The sequence below is a fragment of the Macaca mulatta genome, chromosome 1 (genome assembly GCF_049350105.2).
Source record: "Macaca mulatta isolate MMU2019108-1 chromosome 1, T2T-MMU8v2.0, whole genome shotgun sequence".
NCBI classification, from domain to species: domain Eukaryota; kingdom Metazoa; phylum Chordata; class Mammalia; order Primates; family Cercopithecidae; genus Macaca; species Macaca mulatta.
The window spans coordinates 147,640,143-147,660,197 of record NC_133406.1 but is presented as its reverse complement, the minus strand read 5'-3'; the positions used below and the strand labels follow the sequence as shown (position 1 = coordinate 147,660,197).

Sequence of the window (20,055 nt, the reverse complement as noted above, 5' to 3'; positions counted from 1 at the left end):
TTAGGAAAAAAGAAACAAATATATGCAAATTCCATCTACTTTTCATTGCTAATTGAAATGGACATTTACATTTTAAAACCATTTTTTACTGAATGTGTTTTTATTTTTAAACCTTAAGAAAAATATACAAAAACAAGGATAGGTGGTTGAAAATCATGTGTTTCCTGAAGATACCAAACACAAAGTCCAAGCGGTTTTTCATTACCTGCAACAAGCACAGTTTTCTGTTTGTTTGTTTGTTTGTTTAATAGAGACAGGGTCTCACCCAAGCTAGAATGCAATGGTATGATCACATAGCTCATTGTAACCACCAACTCCTCGGCTCAAGGAGTTTATCCTTCTGCTTCAGCCTCCTCAGCAGCTAGGACTACAGGTGTGTGCCACCATGCCCAGCTAGTTTTAAAATTTTTTGTAGAGATACAGTCTAGCCATGTTACCCAGGCCAGTCTTGAACTCCTGGCCTTACGCAATCCTCCTGCCTCAGCCTCCCAAAGTGTGGGGATCATAGGCGTGAGCCACTGCACTCAGCCAAATATTTCTTCTTCTTCTTGATGTATTTACATCTTTTAGACTTAATCCATATTGTCAACCCACTTATATGAAAGGGAGAAGGAATTTGAGTAAGCAATTCCACTTAAAAAGTGTGACAGCAATTTGTACAACAGCAACTTTCAAAGAAACAAAGCAAGGAAAATATGACAAATAAAATTAATGAGCTAAACTTAAACGTTAGCAATAACTGAGAAAGTATACCTTTTTATTACAGAATTCAATTGATACATAGTATTTATAGAATTCTAAGTGCTAAGTGACACACCTGGGCCATCTAAGCCAATAAAAAAAGGAACTTAATTTTCTAGAAGCAAAATCCAAACTTAACATTTTCTTACAGCCTTGTTATCATTCCGAAGGTTCGATGAAATACTATAATGCTTTCCCGGTTTAAACGTCTTACTCCAAAGATTAAAAAAAAAACAAAAACAAAAACACCAAGACGACGCGCATATTTGATTGTAAGCTAGATATTTAGTGGGAAAAACGAGTATATAATTAAAACAACTTAAAAGCAAGCTCAATCTTCCTGTGGAGTCACCAAAAGTAGAATTATTCTCATAGCAACCCTAACATGATGACAGAAAAACAGGGAAACTATTTTTGACTTAATATGATGTATCTGCAATTATTATCCAACAAAGGCAGACATGTAATAAATATCCTGTCCTTATTATGCACTTCTATTTAATATGAAATCATCAAAACTTTTCAAACAATGACAAATACTACAAAATATTCATATTTCCATTTATTTATTTCTTGAATATTTATCTGTAGATTTTCAGGGAAGATTTTAAGATCCTTGGCAATATGATGAGGGGTATGTTTAAATCTACTTAATCTCATCTCTAGTTAAAGAAAGAAAAAAGTGGTCAGGCACGGTGGCTCATGCTTGTAATCCCAGCACTTTGGGAGGCCGAGGCAGGCAGATCACAAGGTCAGGAGATCAAGACCATTCCTGGCCAACATGGTGAAACCCCGTCTCTACTAAAAATACAAAAATTAGCTAGGCGTGGTGGCGCACGCCTGTAATCCCAGCTACTTGGGAGGCTGAGGCAGGAGAATCGCTTGAACCTGGGAGGCGGAGCTTGCAGTGAGCCACGATTGAGCCACTGCACTCCAGCCTGGGCAACAAAGCGAGACTCTGTCTCAAAAAAATAAAATAAGAAAAAAGTACCAAAAGAGTGTGAATTCAGATGTCTTTCTTTTAATAAAACGAAATTCTTAAACCATACTTTTACTACTCAATTCATTCTTATAGCATCTGAAATGACTACAAAAGATTTTTCATCAGAAGCACAGTATGAAAAATAATGCAAAATTTCCATATTTGCCCAGTTATTCTGTATAAAACAGAAAATGTAACAAGTAGATACCAAAATAATTATAAGAACTAAAAGTTTATGCACAATTCCTTTGTGTTGAAAATCAATATAAGAGTGAATTTTTATGTAAGGAAGCAGTCAGTCACTTCAACTAAAAGCAATCCTAGGCCTTAAAGGAATCACCGCCACGTTCAATATGCTAGAAAGTCCAGGGCAACATTTGAAACTCATCTTTAAAATGCTATATTAGAATGGACTCCCAACTAAATTCTAAAAGAACATACTTTTTAGAAATTATGTGTAAAGAAAACAAATAGTATCAATATGTTACTCTTAATCTCAGTTAAAACTTGAATATTAAAGTTTAAGAACCACTACAACTGATCAATTTTTTATTAGTAACAAGTTATCTGGCTAAATAGTAAGGTAAGCAAGCTAAGCATTCAATACTACAACATAGGAGACATGTGCCAGAATTTTTGAGGATTTTTAATAAATATACAGAAAAAACACTAGGCATTCAACAGAAGCTTGCATAAGTAGTCACTTACTTTTTCTAATGTCTCGATGCGCTGTTTTAAAAGTCTATTTTCTGTGCGTAACCTCTGCCAAGAAAAAAAAAATGTTTTATTTGCAAGCATTTTTGAGAGGAAAAAAAAGATTCCTAAATCACAGTCCTGAAAACGTACTACCTTTTATAAATAAGAAAGGAGTCTAAGGGATGATTACATTATCAAATGTCAAAGACTCAGAGTAAGAAATACACAGAAGGCAGGGCACCATGGTTCACGCCTGTAATCCCAGCTCTTTGGGAGGCCAAGGCGGGCAGATGGCTTGAGTTCAGGAGTTCCAGATGAGCCTGAGCAACATGGTGAAAGCTCGTCTCTGAAAACTACACACACACACACACACACACACACACACACACACACACACACATACTTTAGCCAGGAATGGTGGTGATGAGCCTGGGCAACAGGGTGAAACCTTGTCTTTATGAAACACACATACACACACGAACACACGCACACATGCACACACGCACATACACACACACACACAATTTAGCCAGGAATGGTGGTGCAAGTCTGTCGTCCCAGCTACCTGGGAGGCTGAGGTGGGAGGCTGGGAGGTGGGGGCTGAGGTGGGGGCGGCGGAGGTTGTAGTGAGCTGAGATTGGACCACTGTACTCCAGCCTGGGTGATAGAGTGAAACCCTGTGTCCAAAAAGGGGAGGGGAGGGGAGGGGAGGGGAGGGGAGGAGAAGGGAGGGGAGGGGAGGGGAGGGGAGGGGAGGGGAGGGGAGGGGAGGGGAGGGGAAGGGAGGGGAGGGGAGGGGAGGGGAGGGAAAGGAGGGGAGGGGAGGGGAGGGGAGGGGTGGAGAAGGGAGGGGAGGGGAGGGGAGGGGAGGGGTGGAGAAGGGAGGGGAGGGGAAGGGAGGGAAAGGGAGGGGAGAAGGAAAGGAAAGGAAAAAGGAAAAGGAAAGGAAAGAGATAAAGAGAAATAAATACACCACGGCAAAGGAAATAATCATATTCATCATTCCAGCTGTGATTAAATTTAAAATACACCCTACAGTACATATAGAAATAAGCTGTTTCGTTTCTATACTTACCATAATGACTCACAATCAAATATTTTCTTATGTGTTTTAACATCCTCATTAGAAAAGATTCTAACTTGCCTACCTCCAACAGAGCCTACCTATATAATCAATATTCAAATGTCAGTTGAATGAAGACATAGGAGATATAAAAAACGCACATTCATAGGCTAAACATCAAATTTTCCATTTAGGGCCTGGCTCAGTGGCTCACACTTGTAATCCACTTTGGGAGGCCAAAGGCAGGTGGATCACCTGAGCTTGAGTTCAAGACCAGCCTGGACAACATGGCAAAACCCTGTCTCTACAAAAAATATGAAAATCAGCTGGGCATAGGGGCATGTGCTTGTAGTCCTAGCTACTCAGGAGGCTCGGGTGAGGATGGCCTCAGCCCTGGAGGTGGAGGTTGCCGTGAGCCAGTATCACATTACAGCACTCCATCCTGGGCAACAGAGCAAGATCTTGTCTCAAATTTTTTAAAAAATGCCCATTTAGACTTCAACAGTCTCCATTTATAATATAGTATAGATGACGAGTTGCAAAATTCTGAAAATACAAATAATTTATTAATTTTTTCTGAGAAAACAGCTCCAATTACTAGCACTTTCTCATAGTTCAAAAAGTAAAACCAGATTTTTTAAAGAAACACTTTACCTAATTATTCAATGCCTGGTTCCCAAAAAGTTGTCTAATTACTGTCATCAAGTATTAAGTCCAAGTCACTCTACATTTTTAAAAAGTTATTTTTGCATATCCACCAATATAATTGCTTATTAATCCCCTTTAGAAGTTATCTTTTTCATTTTCAAATTCCTCAGATGTTGTCCCTTCATTCTGCCATCACTCAAATTTCAGTTTCAAGGTAATTGCTTTTTTTTTTTTTTTTTTGAGACAGAGTCTTGCTCTGTCACCCAGGCTGGAATGCAGTGGTGCGATCTCAGCTCACTGCAACCTCTGCCTCCCGGGTTCAAGCGAATCTCCTGACTCAGTCTCCTGAGTAGCTGGAACTACAGGCGCATGCCACGATGCTCAGCTAATTTTTTGTATTTTTAGTACAGACGGGGTTTCACCGCATTAGCCAGGACGGTCTCGATCTTCTGACCTCGTGATCTGCCCGCCTCAGCCTCCCAAAATGCTGGGTTTACAGGCATGAGCCACTGCACCCGGCCTCAAGGTAATCACTTACATTTTTGTACCAATTTGTTCCAGAACTCAATCAAGCCTTTTTCCAGCCCCACCTTCCTATAAATTTCTGCTGAAAAATGTCTGTCTCAGAAAATTCTTCCATCAATTCAACCTATTATTTTGCTAGTAAACGCTTAAATATGGTTTATTATAACATATAAAGTCTTAGGGCAGGGAAATGAGAGGCTCTATGAATTACTGCATCTTATTAAGTGGATCACAAATTGAAACAAATCTTAGAGTTATTACAAAGATACTTTGCAAATTAGATTCCCTGTTCTATTCACTACAATTCAGATGATCTGAAATGGACATTATGATATATAGGAAAGTTAATAACTAATCTCAGACAAAATAATAGCTTGAGAAGTAGAAAATGTTCTCATGGCTTGGCTCCTCCTACTGTGTGCAGCATAGTGGTCTACACAAATAAGCAATTATTAAATGCTGCTAAACTCTAGAGAGTCAAAGAAATAAATGGGATTCTCACCATGTTCTCAATCATACTACATCAACAAAAGGTAATGTTTTATCTCAAAAGACTCAGAAAACTAAGTTCCCACCAGACAACTGAGTGAACGAAGTTATGACAGAAATCATGCTAAAATAAAATTTAGAACTGAAAACACTCATCTGGATTTCCTTCCCCAACCCGCTTTAAGGCTTCTGAAATCTATTTCATTATAAATAAAAATCTAAATTGATTTTCTTCCACAGGCAACTAACCAAATGCTTAACACCATTTAAAAATAAATCACCACTTCCTCATTTGTATAATACTTACATCAGGAATTGATCAATAGAATAGACTTTTTCAGTTAATACAGACCATTTCAGGGTTTTTTTTTTTTTAAGTGTTTTTTTTGTTTGTTTATTTTATTTTTTTTGAGACGGAGTCTCGCTCTGTCACCCAGGCTAGAGTGCAGTGGCATGATCTTGGCTCATTGCAAACTTCGCCTCCCGGGTTCACGCCATTCTCCTGCCTCAGCCTCCCGAGTAGCTGGGACTACAGATGCCCGGAACCACACCCGGCTGATTTTTTGAATTTTTAGTACAGACGGGGTTTCACCATGTTAGCCAGGGTGGTCTTGATCTTGTGATTCACCCGCCTCGGCCTCCCAAAGTGCTGGGATTACAGGCATGAGCCCTGTGCCTGGCCTCAGGGTTACTTTTAAGTTTCAAGTGTTACTGTATTTTTTTTTAACCGAATATAACAGTATTTTGGTAATTATAGCTTTGCAATCTGTTTTAATACCTGGTAGAGCTAATATCCCCCATTCTTATATTTGTTTATTATTCCCAAACCTCAAATACTAGTATATTAAAGTAGTTAAGAGACTAGGTTTTGAAGTTAGGCAGATTTAAGTTCAAATTCTCATTCTACAATTAACACTTGTATGTGACATTCAATGTTTTAGAATCTCCATTTCTTCATCCAGAAATCAGAGTAATAAAACCTATAGGGAAATGAAAAATTAAATGAGATAGCATAGCACCTAATATATGCCAAATACTCAATGATAAGCACTGCCCACAATATTTTTGAAGTTAGGCGTGAATATTATTTTACTACTTTTGTCTATTTTTAAAATTATTCTTAAGTTTTTTATTGCTCTGGAATTTTACAAGGAATTAAATTTCACTGAATTTGAGGGCCAGGTACAATGGTTTACAGCTGTAATCCCAGAACTCTGGGAGGCCAAGGCAGGTGTATCACTTGAGGCCAGAAGTTCGAGACCAGCCTGGTCAACATGGTGAAACACTGTCTCTACTAAAAATACAAAAATCAGCCTGGCGTGGTGGCGCATGCCTGTAATCCCAGCTACTTAGGAGGCTGAGGCAGGAGAACTGCTTGAATCCGGGAGGTGAAGGTTGCAGTGAGCCAAGACCGTACCACTGCACTCCAGCCTGGGTGACAGAGCAAGGCTCTGTCTCAAAAAAAAAAAAAAAAAAAAAAAAAAAAATCACTGGGAAATTCATATCTTTATATAACATGGAGCTACTTTTGTCTAGTTTTCTTTTTAAAATGTCTGTGTGTAAAGTTTTCCAGTGTTTGTTAGGTCCTGTTCTATTTTTCATTTAGGTTACTCCTGGATATACTTTTATTTTTATTTCAAATGGAACTTCTTCTTCCAGGATATTTTTGAACTGTTTATTGATAATACATAGAAAAGTTAATAACTAAAATCTACCACCTGATTGATTCTCAATAATTCTTCAATATCTTCCTCACATTTTCTAGAATAGAGTGCTTCCTAAACTTTAAAGTGAAAACCACAAAGAGGAAGATACCTAGATACAGCTACATAAAAATGTTTGTCTTGTACACTGAAAAAGAAAATAGAGACAATATTTTGACCTACCAAATTAGAAAAAAAGAGGACTAAAAGTGAGAGTAAGAATGAAATACTTAGTGTTGGCAAAGTAGTCATGAAATGGAAACTTGTTGCTAAGACAGACATACCGTGGACACATTCTTTAGGAAATTTATATACTACACAGTAAAAGTCTTTAAAGTGCTAATATCCTATAACTTATTAATTCTACTTTTTACAACTGGCTATGGAAATAATAATAAGAGACAAAAAACCTTGTTATATACAAAGATGTTAGCCATTAGCATTAAATAATGAAAAACTAAAAGCAACCTTAATATCCTGAAATAGGATAATCTCGTTTCAAATAACCCACTCTTCAATCACCATTTCCTATTCTTTCCAGCTTACTCAGTTTACAAAGTAACCCAACCCCAACAATTGTTCTCACTGAGACAATCTAGTGATCCCAACAACTTTTCACTGTCCCTCAATCTTTGATGTTCTCTCTTCCTTCTTGACAAAGTTTAATTTGCAATCATTATACACCTCCCTTGCTTTTAAGCCCCCTTGCCCTTCTCTCCCTTTGTAGTATATCTGCCTGGAAAAAACACTACTCTGGATCAACTCTCGACAGTTTTGAGCCTATACCTATGCCAGTAAATATGACCCAAGAAAAACAAAACCATGATGTTTATTTAAATTACTGATCAGTAAATTCAAAATGGTTCTTAGCAATAATAATGTCCTTCTATCCCCCTAAATCACTATTTCACACCTATTCCTCTCTCTTCAAACCAGCAACTCTCCAATCCATTGTCTCTCAGTTGATAATTTTGCCTGTGACTTCACTGAAAAAAACTGAGGCAATTAGAAGAGAATTTCACAAGCTCCCAAAACCACATCCTATATCTTAACTGCATTTTTGTCCATATATTTTGATTTCCTGTTACTGTGGATTAACTATTCATGCTAGCATACTAAGTAACATCTCCTGGCTTTGCACTAAATTCCATATCCTCCTGACCCCAGTGATTATCCCCCATTCATAATGATCAATTTTTCCTACTTGATTATCACCGTAAAAGCATGTAGTTATTTCTCCTATCTTAAAAAAAAAAAAAAAATAGAAAACAGAAACAAAAAATTCAACATAATTACCCTCTCTAGCTACTGTCCCATTTCTTTCATCCTTATAGCAAATTCCTTGAAAAATACCTCTAATTTTTCTACTTCTATTCCAATTAGGTTTTAGTACCTACCATTCTGCTCCACTTGTTTCTAGGATAAATTATAATCATGCTGAAAAATGCAATGGCTGTTTCTCTATCCTCATTTCGTAAAAACTATCTTCAGTATTTGACATGGTAAATCCTTCTCTCTTTCTCACTGTCCCTTGGCTTCTAGGAACTATACCTACCTGGTTTTCTCCTACTTTGCTACTTTCTACTTGTCTTCCTCATCTTTAAATGCTGGTTTATTCTCAGGCTCAATTCTTGAACTCTTCTCTATTTTATCTACACTCATTTCCCAAATAATCTCACCCATTCTCATGGCTTTCAATACCATGAATAACTGCCAATAACTGCCAAATTTATATTTTGAGCTTTGCTTCTCGTAATTCCAGATCTGAATATTTAAGAAGCTAACTGGACATCTCCTAAGCATCTCATTCCCAAAATATCCAAAATTGGGCTCCTGGTATCCCCACTAAACTAAATCCTCCTGTAGTCCTTCCCATCTCAGGTAACAGGAACACCATTTATCTACCTGCTCAGACCACAAGGCTCGATTCCTCCTCCTCACACATCTCTACATTCTAGCTGTCCACTTTATATTTAAAATCTATTCAGAATCCAATTACTTCTTACCTCAGTCCAAGCCACCACCATCTTTTTTTTTTTTTTTTTTTTTTTAAGACAGGGTCTCACTCTGTCATGCAGGAAGGAATGCAGTGGCATGATCACAGCTCACTGCAGCCTCAGCTTCCCAGGTTCTAGTGATCCTCCTGCCTCCACCTCCTGAGTAGCTAGGACTACAGGCATGCACCACCACACCTGGCTAATTTGAAAAAAAAAATTTGTAGAGACAGGGGCCCACTATGTTGCCCAGGCTGGTCTTGAACTCCTGAGCTCAAGGAATCGCCCACCTTGGCCTCCCTAAGTGCTGGGATTACAAGCATAAGCCACCCTGATGGTAGGCACGCCTGGCCCACCATCATCTTTTGTCTGTATTACCACATCAGCCTTCATCAGAACTGCTCTCAACCCCTGCAATTTACTCTCAACACAGCAACCAGAAGGATCAACTGAACTTAAATCACATTTTGTCCTTCTCTACTGAAAACTGCCATCCAACCAGAGTAAAAGTCAAACTCCTTACCACTGTCGACAACACCTTACATTGTCTACAACCTGCTCCATCTTACTTCCTACCACTTTTCTCATCATTCATGCTGTCCCATCCACAATGCCACTTTACTGTTCGTCACCAGGCACACTCCTGAATAGGTTCTGCCCTTCTTCCAGATAGTCACATATCTAGCCCCATCACTTCCTTCAGGTCTTTTTTCAAAAATCACCTGGTTAACTTCTCTAAATTTTCTACCCAAACACTATCGTTTTACATTCCCCCTCCCTGAGGTTATTTTTTCTCCTTAACACTTAATCATCATCCGAAATACTGTACATTTGACTTTTCTGTTTATTGTTTTTTCCATATTAAAATATAACCTCCATGAGGACAGAACATGGTCTACTTCATAGCCACATTTCAAGTGCCTAGAACAGTGCTTGGGTATCTAGTAGGCACTATAAATTATCTGTTAAATGAAGTGTTATTGAATAAATCAGGTTAACATACCTCCCTTGGATATTATTACATAGCCATTAGTTTTTTAATGAAAAGTTTGATATGCCAGAGAAAAATGGGCATCCAAATCTTACATCACAAATACATCAAAGTCTCTCTGGGAAAGCAGCAGTAGCACCATGTATATACTGAAGACTACACATGGGCCTTAGAATAACACCAATCAGACTTCAAATCCTTGACTCTGTTTCCTCGCAGTGTGACCACTGGCATATTATTTGAGCTTTCTGAAGCCTAATTTCTTCACAGGTAGGGATAAGAACCCTTTAATAATTCTGTTCTAAGAATAAGGGAAAATAATGCATGTAAGTGACCCATCATATATTAAGGGCTAAGTAAGCTTCATTTCTAATACTTCACATTGATTGTCAAAATGTAATTCCTGGGCAACTTAGATAATACTTCTCTTTTTTTTTTTTTCTTTTTTTTTTCATTTTTATGCCAGGCAGTGAATATGTGAGCACTTTTATATTATTTTCTGGCTTTCAGCATATCTGAAATGTACCATAGTTTTTAAACAAGAAAAATACTTAACTTTTGACTAAAAACCGGCCAGAATTTCTCATACTTCCCTTTATATGGCTTCAGATCTCTGCATCCCGAAGCACAAATTTAAACATAAAAATTAGATTATCTGTTCGTATGTCTATCTGAATCAAAGTTTTTTTCCTTTTAAAGATTTGCGGGTTATCCCAATATAAGTTAGAATTTTATTTTTATAATGTTTTTCTTTTTTAAAATTGAGATGGGTCTTGCTATGTTGTCCAGGCTGGTCTCAAACTCCTGGGCTCAAGTGATCCGCCTGCCTCGGCCTCCCAAAGTGCTAGGATTACAGGTGTGAGCCACCATGCCTGGCCAAACTAGAATTTTAATACTTCTTACCTCTTCCCCATCAGGCAGAACATCAATAGACTGGAAGAAGATACTGATAAAGATGCTTCTATTAACAAAAAATTTCACACAGCAAAATTTAAGCTTCTCCATATGAAGACATTATTATCAAAATCTTCCTATAACACTTTTAGGGAAGAGGTGAAAAAAATATTTAAAAGTCGCGTCTTAACCAGGAGGCTCACTGACAGATATGGTTCTTAGAATAGAAGGTCATCACCCCAAAGGTCTTATAATTAAATTAAAGTAAAAACAATAGAGATCTTATAAACACATTTCACAACACCAAAGGCTGATTTTATACTTCTATATCAAAACATCAAACAATTTGATGATCATACCAATGGCCTGTAAAAATAATGGCACAAAACTATCTTCCCATGGACTTTTAAAAAGAACCAAAGCAAGAAAGTACTAGTTTACAACTAGAACCCATTCTCTTGTAAAAGAGACTTTTGTGGGAGGGAGGGAGTGTGCACAAGGAGTAGCATTTCCCATTTTACAGCAAGACTCAATTAATATTATATCTGGTTAATGAATTGTAAATAAGGTGGTCATCTGATCATGATTAGAATGAGTTGTCAGGGTCTAAGCAAAAAAATCAGACACCCTGGAACCAACCCAAATGCCCATCAATGATAGACTGGATAAAGAAAATGTGGCACATATACACCATGGAATACTATGTAGCCATAAAAAAAGGATGAGTTCATGTCCTTTGCAGGGACATGGATGAAGCTGGAAACCATCATTCTCAGCAAACTAACACAGGAACAGAAAACGAAACACCACATGTTCTCGCTCATAAGTGGGAGCTGAACAATGAGAACACATGAACACAGGGGAGGGGAACATCACACACTGGGGCCTGTCAGGGGGTGGAGGGCTAGGGGAGGGATAGCATTAGGAGAAACACCTAACGTAGATGACACATTAATGGGTGCAGCAAACCACCATGGCACGTGTATACCTATGTAACAAAACTGCATGTTCTGCACATGTATCCCAGAACTTAAAGTATAATAAAAAAAAAAAAAAAAGTATTCAGTTGAAAAAAAAAATCAGACACCCCTAAATATGAAGTTTAAAAAACTACAGTCATTCAAAAGTTGTTTTGGTTTTTATATTTTGTGGAATTGGGGAGTGAAGAAAGAGATGAAAATGGTGTAAGAAAGAATTACATGGAAACAATATTATACAAAGAGAACAGACTACCTTTGAGATCAGCACTTTATTTACCTGATGTGTTCCATTAACTTTCTAAACTCTTTTTCCCAGATTCTTCTCTATAGACAATTTTATGCCAACTGCCTGAGGCATATGGAGCTAGATTCAAAAGCATTTCTTTAGGAATATGAACTATAACTTTCCCCAAAAAACAAAGTATAGAAAATACTGCAAATGGCTGGGCGTGGTAGCTCATGCCTGTAATCCCAGTGCTTTGGGAGGCCAAGGCAGGCGGATTGCCTGAGTTCAGGAGTTCGAGACCAGCCTGGGCAACATGGTGAAACCCTGTCTCTACCAAAAATACAAAAAATTAGCTGGGCATAGTGGCATGCACCTGTAGTCCCAGCTACTTAGAAGGCTGAGGTGGGAGGATCGCTTGAACGTGGGATGTCAAGGCTGCAAATGAGCCAAGATTGTGCCACTGCACTCCAGCTTGAGTGACAGAGGGAAGGGGAGGGGAGGGGAGGGGAGGGGGTGGGGAGGAGTGAAGGGGAGGGGAGAGGAGAGGAAAGGAAAGGAGAAAAAAGAAAAGTAAAGACTGCAGGTATAGGTGAAAGTCTGCTAAAAATCTGTTTTCTGAAAATGCCTTTTGGTATTCATACATTCATGTACTTAATTTTATAAGAAACCCCTTCAAGAGTAAGGATAGAACTGTGATTTTTTTTTTCAATAACATAGTGTGGTGAAATGAACAGGATGGCTTCCCCATCCTCAGATTCTTGATTTGCAGTTCCGAATATCTGTAGTACGTGAAAACCCATACTCTCTCCTCACTCATCATGATGACATACTTTTTACTTTCAGTAAAAGTACCCTTATTCATGGTACCTAAAAGAAAAGCAAATAGGGCCAGGCGCGGTGGCTCACGCCTGTAATCCCAGCACTTCGGGAGGCCAAGGCGGGTGGATCACAAGGTCAGGAGATCGAGACCATCCTGGCTAACCCGGCGAAACCCCGTCTCTACTAAAAATACAAAAAATTAGCCAGGCGTGGTGGCGGGCACCTGTAGTCCCAGCTACGCGGGAGGCTGAGGCAGGAGAACGGCATGAACCCAGGAGGTGGAGCTTGCAGTGAGCGGAGATCGCGCCACTGCACTCCAGCCTGGGAGACAGCGCAAGACTTCATCTCATAAAAAAAAGAAAAAGAAAAAAAGAAAAGCAAATAGTAGAGCAGCAGTTGGGTGACAGAATTAAAAAAAAAAAAAAAAAAAAAAAGAAGGGAAAAACATCCACATGGGTCTTTTCTCTCTATATTAAAAATGTGGATGTATCTATATCCATTTGATAAGGTTTGGTGATAGAAATGGGAATAGAACCTCTAGAAATGGGAGGACAGAGTTGGTAAGACAGAGTTAACATAAGAAAACTGGAGAGACTGTCTCCTAGAGGCTTTTGAGTAGGACCAAGGAAGGAGAGAGTGTTAGTTTAACAGAACCCATTCCCTTGTAAAAGGAGAAAAATAAGGTGGTCATATAATGTCTTGCCAGGTCCAAGTCAAAAATCAGACACATTCAAACATGAAGTTTAAAAAGGGAGGAGAAGGCCGGGCGCGGTGGCTCAAGCCTGTAATCCTAGCACTTTGGGAGGCCCAGACGGGCTGATCATGAGGTCAGGAGATCAAGACCATCCTGGCTAACACGGTGAAACCCCGTCTCTACTAAAAAATACAAAAAACTAGCTGGGCGAGGTGGCAGGTGCCTGTAGTCCCAGCTACTCGGGAGGCTGAGGCAGGAGAATGGCGTAAATCCGGGAGGCGGAGCTTGCAGTGAGCTGAGATCCGGCCGCTGCACTCCAGCCTGGGCGACAGAGCGAGACTCTGTCTCAAACAAAAAAAAAAGGGGGGAGGAGGGAGTCACTCCATTAAAATTATTTTACTTTTAACCCTTTTCTCCAGGGGCTTGGGGGGTGGAAGAGAATAAAGAGATTAGAAATTGAATTGGCCAATCACTAAGCTCTTTGACTCATGCTTCCACTTATCATCCCCATCCTACAATATCAGCATAAAAGGCAACACAATTTTTCTCAAGTTCCAGCTCCAAGAGTGCCACAGACCCTCAACTCAAGAATTCCTTGGTTTATGGGGGCAGGAGGGAACAAATTCTATATTTTTAGGGTACATATAGGGTATTCACATGCCCTTTGAATTGAAAATCTCCTTGATTTTCTGGAGAGAAATAGTTCAAAAGTATAACCCTTGCTTAGAGAAGAAAAAGTCAAATCAGTCAAAGCTTCTGTAGCCCCAGAGCAACCACAATTAGTTCTAGTGTAATATGTGCTCTATTTAATGTTTGCCTAAGATTATACTCTTGTTTGGTCTCAGCATAGAAAGTGTTATTACAGATTGTCTTCTCTGCAACTTTAAAAAACATGCTTAAATGGAATGATAATTATCTTCTCCATGGAAGTGTTTTCTCCTGATGAGCCACCAACAAATCTAGAAAAAGGGAAAAGCTTGCTCTCCTTCACACTGGAATGAAAGCCACTTCAGTCGCATTATTCTACTTTTTTGAAATGTCTATTTTTAACTATAATCTAGTAGGATGGTAAACACATTTATGAATATAAGAAGTATAAACTTTAAACATCTACTGTCTAATAATTGATTTCAATCAATCAGTACTTTAAAAAGCCCCAAAATGCTTACTTTAATTTCAACTTGCTCTTCCATTTCTTTCGTTTTTATTGTAGTGTATTCCTTTTCAAGCCTAAGAAAGGAAAAAAAAAAAGAGTTAAAGGTAATGTTTTCATTCAAAAGTAGTTATTAAATTACAAAATTTAAAAATACATATGAACATAAAATACAATTTATTTAGTTTCCTCTAGCTTGTAACTTGGAGATATTTGATGTGAGAATAATCATGTAGCTTCATGAGTTCTTATTAAAAACTCACTTTACAAGTGACAAAAATAAAAATCACACAAAAAGAAAATTTAGAAAGTGAAATGTATAAATCACAAAATACAACTGAGTTTACGATTCTATTCAGCTCTAAACTTACAAATGAAGCATCTATTCTTTTTCCTCAAATTAAAACACACCTGTAGGTTCAACTGGCTCTTAACTTAAAAATCCTGGTACCAACATGGACTTTTTTTTTTGTTTTTTTTTGAGACGGAGTCTCCCTCTGTCTCCCAGGCTTGTGTGCAGTGGCCGGATCTCGGCTCACTGCAAGTTCCACCTCCCGGGTTTACGCCATTCTCCTGCCTCAGCCTCCCGAGTAGCTGGGACTACAGGCGCCTGACACCTCGTCCGGCTAGTTTTTTGTATTTTTTTAGTAGAGACGGGGTTTCACCGTGTTAGCCAGGATGGTCTCGATCTGACCTCGTGATCTGCCTGTCTCGGCCTCCCAAAATGACTTTAAAAATTTTAATGAGGGAAAGAGGACAACTCTTCCTTACAGAAGAATTTCAATTAATAGACATAGAAGGAATAAGGTAAAGATAAAAATCACCTTTAGAATTCCACAGTAATAACCACTGCGGGAGGAAACACTAATGGATGCTAAAGTTAGTGGGTGCAAGTTTTAAGCATAGTCTCAAATTATTACTCCTAAAATATTTCGTGTTAAAGGAAAATACTAAATTTATAGTACAGAATCCTAGCAGACTGCACCTGAACTGATTAAGGTTACCATCACCAGTAATACATACTGACATCATGCATCCCTGTTAAGATGTACTGAGTTAAGTGAATTAACACAGGAACAGAAAACCAAAACCCATGTTCTCCCTCACAACTAGGAGCTAAACACTGGGTACTCAGGGACATGAAGACAGGAACAACAGACACTGAGGACTAACAGAAGGGGAAGGGAGGGAGGAGGACAAGGGCTGAAAAACTAACCGTTGGGTACTATGCTTGCTATCTGGGTGATGGGATCATTCATATATCAAACCTCAGCATCATGCAATATGCCCATGAAATAAATATGTGCATGTACCCCCGAATTTAAAATAAAGGTCAAAATTATTTAAAAATAAAAATAATTTAAAACATGACACTGGGCACAGTGGATCATGCCTCTAATCCCAGCACTTTGGGGGGCCCAAGTGGGCCAACTGCTTGAGGCCTGGAGTTCAAGACCAGCCTGGGCAACATGGTGAAACCCAGTCTCTACAAAAAATACAAAAATTAGCCAGGTGCAGTGGGTGCATGCCTGTAGTTGCAGGTACTCAGAGGCTGAGGTGGGAGGATTGCTTGAGCCGGGGAGGTCAAGGTTGCAGTGAGCAGTGATCAAGCCACTGCACTCCAGCCTGGGAAACAGAGCGGGACCCTTCCCCCCAATCCCCCAAAAGTGATAAACCATTAAAAAAAAAAAAAAAGATGTACTGAAAAGGGCATATCACCTCTGTGATCTGTCACTGATTGGAGGAGAGTAAGCATGATATGCAATTCTACTGTAAGTCTAAAATTACCTTTATAAAAATGTATAGGCCACACAAAAATTAGTACCACCAAATTTTTTTATCTTGCTCTTGACAAAAAATATTAATACCAAGTTTACTTCAAATGTAAACCAGACTAGGCTCCAAATAACTTATAGCTGCTTTCAAAAATAAAATTCTCCCTCAAAGGACAGAAATCTATTACTTATCTCATTTAGCTCACAACAACTTTTTAATATAAGTTGTTATATCCACTCTGAGGTTTAGAAAGCTTGAGAAACTTCTGTATGGTCACAGCTTTGACTGCTACATTACTCTGTCTCTCACTAAAGTGTATCTTAAAACAGGGGTCCGCAACCCTTGGGCAGTGGACCAATACCAGTCTGTGGCCTGTTAGGAACTGGGTCACACAGCAGTAGGTGGACGGCAGGCAAGTGAACATCACTGCCTGAGCTCCGCCTCCTGTCAGATCAGTGGCAGCATTAGATTCTCATAGGAGTGCAAACCCTATTGTGAATTGTGCATGCTGGGGATCTAGGTTGTGCGCTCCTTATGAGAATCTCATGGCTGATGATCTGACGTGAGGTGGAACAGTTTCAACCTGAAGCCATACCTGCAGCCTCTATAAGTGGATAAATGGTTTTCCATGAAAGCAGTCCCTAGTGCCAAAAAGGCTGGAGACCACTGTCTTAAAAGACTGTAAGATAGCTGAAAGAATTTATTAAAGACTCCAAAGAGCTGCAAAACATTTTGAACAGCTGCACTATTAAGTTTATAGCCTTCACAAATGACTACTCTGAAGTAGTTATCATGACGCATTATGTAAAAACATCACTCATTTACACACCTAAAAATAAACCCTACTTATTTCACTCCACTGATAGTGTTTTTAATAAACTTAATTTTTTAAAAAAAGTATTGTTTACAAAATGACTGTGAAGATAGTACAGATATTCCATGTATCCCATCCCAGTTTCCCCTATTATTAATATGTTACAGTAGTATAGTACATTCCAGCCCAGGCAACAGAGCGAGACTCCGTCTCAAAAAAAAAAAAAAAATAACGAACCAATATTAACATATTGCTGTTACCTAAAGCCCATGACAGTTTTGAGGAGAACCTTGACAGTTTTGAGGAGTACTGGTCAGGTATTTTGTAGTTATCATTATGTGATCTTCAAATGGGACCATTATGTCCTTCAAATGGGATTTGTCTCATGTTTTTCTCATGATTATACTGGGGTTACTGGGTTTTCAGGAGGAAGACCACAGAAGTAAATGCCATTTTCATTACCTCATACTAAGGGTACAAACTATCAACAGAACATCACTACTGATGTTGACCTTGATCACCTGGCTGAAGCAGTACATACCAGGTTTCTCCAGTGTAAAGTTATTTGTTCCCCCTTCACTGACAGTGCTTTTAGACCCGCATTATAGTTTGTCTAAATCACTAGAAAATACTCATAATTGTTCTTTCTATGGCCAGTTTCATAACTCAATGTTTTCTATTCACTATTAACAGAGGGATCTTTTCTTAAAATGTTGATTTGGATCATGCCACACCCAGAGTGTCCATGGTTACTCATTACCTTCAGACTAAATTTCAAACGCTTACAAAAAAGTAATCAAAGCTCTCTGGAGAAATAGCTCATTACTGCGCAGGAGCCAAGCAGGTATAAGTGGAACCTGGAACATTTTGTTGCCCTAAAGAAATGAAATTCCCAAAGAAAAACGGGAAAAATATCCAAAGAACAATGCACCCAGCTTGCAAGGGTTCCCACTGGACAAAGCAGGGACAATTTAATAGTAATGGATTATAGCTCACTGAATAAAATAATTCATGAATTCACACTGATGTAAATAAATGAATAAATAAATGAGGGTGAAGGGAAAGCTCTTCCTTACAGTAGAATGCTGATTAATAAATGAAGAACGAGGGAGTGTAGGAAAATCATAAATGGATATAAAACTGGTATGGTAAAGTTTGGTAAAGAAAGAGGTTACTACGGCCAGGCGCAGTGGCTCACGCCTGTAATCCCAGCACTTTTGGAGGCGAAGCGGGCGGATCATGAGGTCAGGAGATCGAGACCATCCTGGCTAACACAGTGAAACCCCATCTCTACTAAAGATACAAAACATCAGCCGGGCGTGGTGGTGGGCGCCTGTAGTCCCAGCTACTCGGGAGGCTGAGGCAGGAGAATGGTGTGAACCTGGGAGGTAGAGCTTGCAGGGAGCCGAGATCGCGCTGCTGCACTTCAGCCTGGGCGACAGAGCGAGACTCCGTCTCAAAAAATTAAAAAAAAAAAAAAAGAAAGAGGTTACTACATAATCTCAAAGTAGCCTGCCACAAATTACCTATTACAAAAGGGGAAATAACTTTACAGTAGTAAAATCTGGCAGACATCACCTTAATCAAGAGACCAAAGCTAACATTACCAGTTTTGAGAGAAAGCAATATCATATATATCATATGGTGAACCGAGAAGATATAATATCAGGGGTATACCTGCCAAAAATGCACAACCTGAATCTAATCCTGGGGAAATTCCAGAAAAACTCAAACTTCGAGATTTTCTACAAAATAATTGGCCTGTACATTCTTTAAATATATCAGAAACACAAAGACTGAGGAAATGTGTCAGATTAAAGAAAACCAAATAGGTATTAACACCTAAATCCTACACATGATCCTAGAATGGACCCTGGATGGAGGGGTGGGGAGATAGTTATACAGCATATTATTGTAACTGGTGATAAAATCTGAACATACACTGTGGATTAGATAATAATATTGTATCTATTAGGTTGGTCGAAAAGTAACTGTGGTTTTTGCCATTGAAAGTAATGCAAAAATTGCAATTACTTTTGCACCAACCTAATATAATTTCCTTGTTTTGATTAACTACTGGGCTTGTGTTAAAGGAGAGAAAAGTAGTTGTTCATAGGAAGTACACATTCAAGTATTCATGGATAAAAGGCACAATATCTAAATTTACTCTCAAATGGACCTCCCCCAAAATGGGAATGGATTTTACATACACACACACACACACACACACACACACACACACACACACACACTACATTTACATACGCATATGGAGGAGAGAGGATAATAAAGCAAATGGGATGAAATGTAAATAATTGCTGAGTCTTGGTAAAGAGTATATCAGACCCCTGGTACTATATTTGTAACTTTTTTATAAGTTTAAAAGTAAACCAACATAAAAATTCACCAAAAAAAGTCAAAGGCTAAGACTCAACTCTTACAACTTTTATGTAGTAAAGGAACCTCTGAGCCTTTGTACTTATTACCGTTCTTCTCAAAATGCCCTCCTTCTCTTCACCTGGCCAACCTTTATTACAGCAGAGAGTAAAATTTTTAACACCAGATCATGTCACTTTTCTCAAAATCCTCTACTGGCTTCCCTTCAGATGTGGAAAAAGTCTGGCCCACGAGGAGGACAATAACCAACAAAACGTTTGACAGTAACGAAAACGTGCTAGATCTGTATTGTCCAACAGAGTAGCCATTAGCCATATGTGACTAATTAGCACTTGAAATATAACTGATGAAATAAATTTTTAATCATATTTAGACTAAATAGCCACATGTGGGTAATGGCTACCACAGTAGATGGCACGGCTTTAAATACCCCAGCCCCCTACATGTTTCTGACCTCACTGCTCACCACA

The 20,055-nt window shown here is 38.8% G+C and overlaps 1 protein-coding gene across 7 annotated transcripts in view; it reads right to left on the bottom strand.

The window, feature by feature from the left end:
* EVI5 (ecotropic viral integration site 5) overlaps positions 1-20,055 on the bottom strand; it is a 277,111-nt gene that overhangs the window by 148,800 nt on the left and 108,256 nt on the right. For all 7 annotated transcript variants that reach the window (XM_015144879.3, XM_077953006.1, XM_077953009.1 and 4 more), the window contains exons 10-11: positions 14,615-14,675; positions 2,432-2,485 (exon numbers count right to left, since the gene is read on the bottom strand). In XM_015144879.3, coding sequence (XP_015000365.1) covers positions 2,432-2,485; positions 14,615-14,675 — 115 coding nt within the window. The remainder of the gene's footprint in view (positions 1-2,431; positions 2,486-14,614; positions 14,676-20,055) is intronic.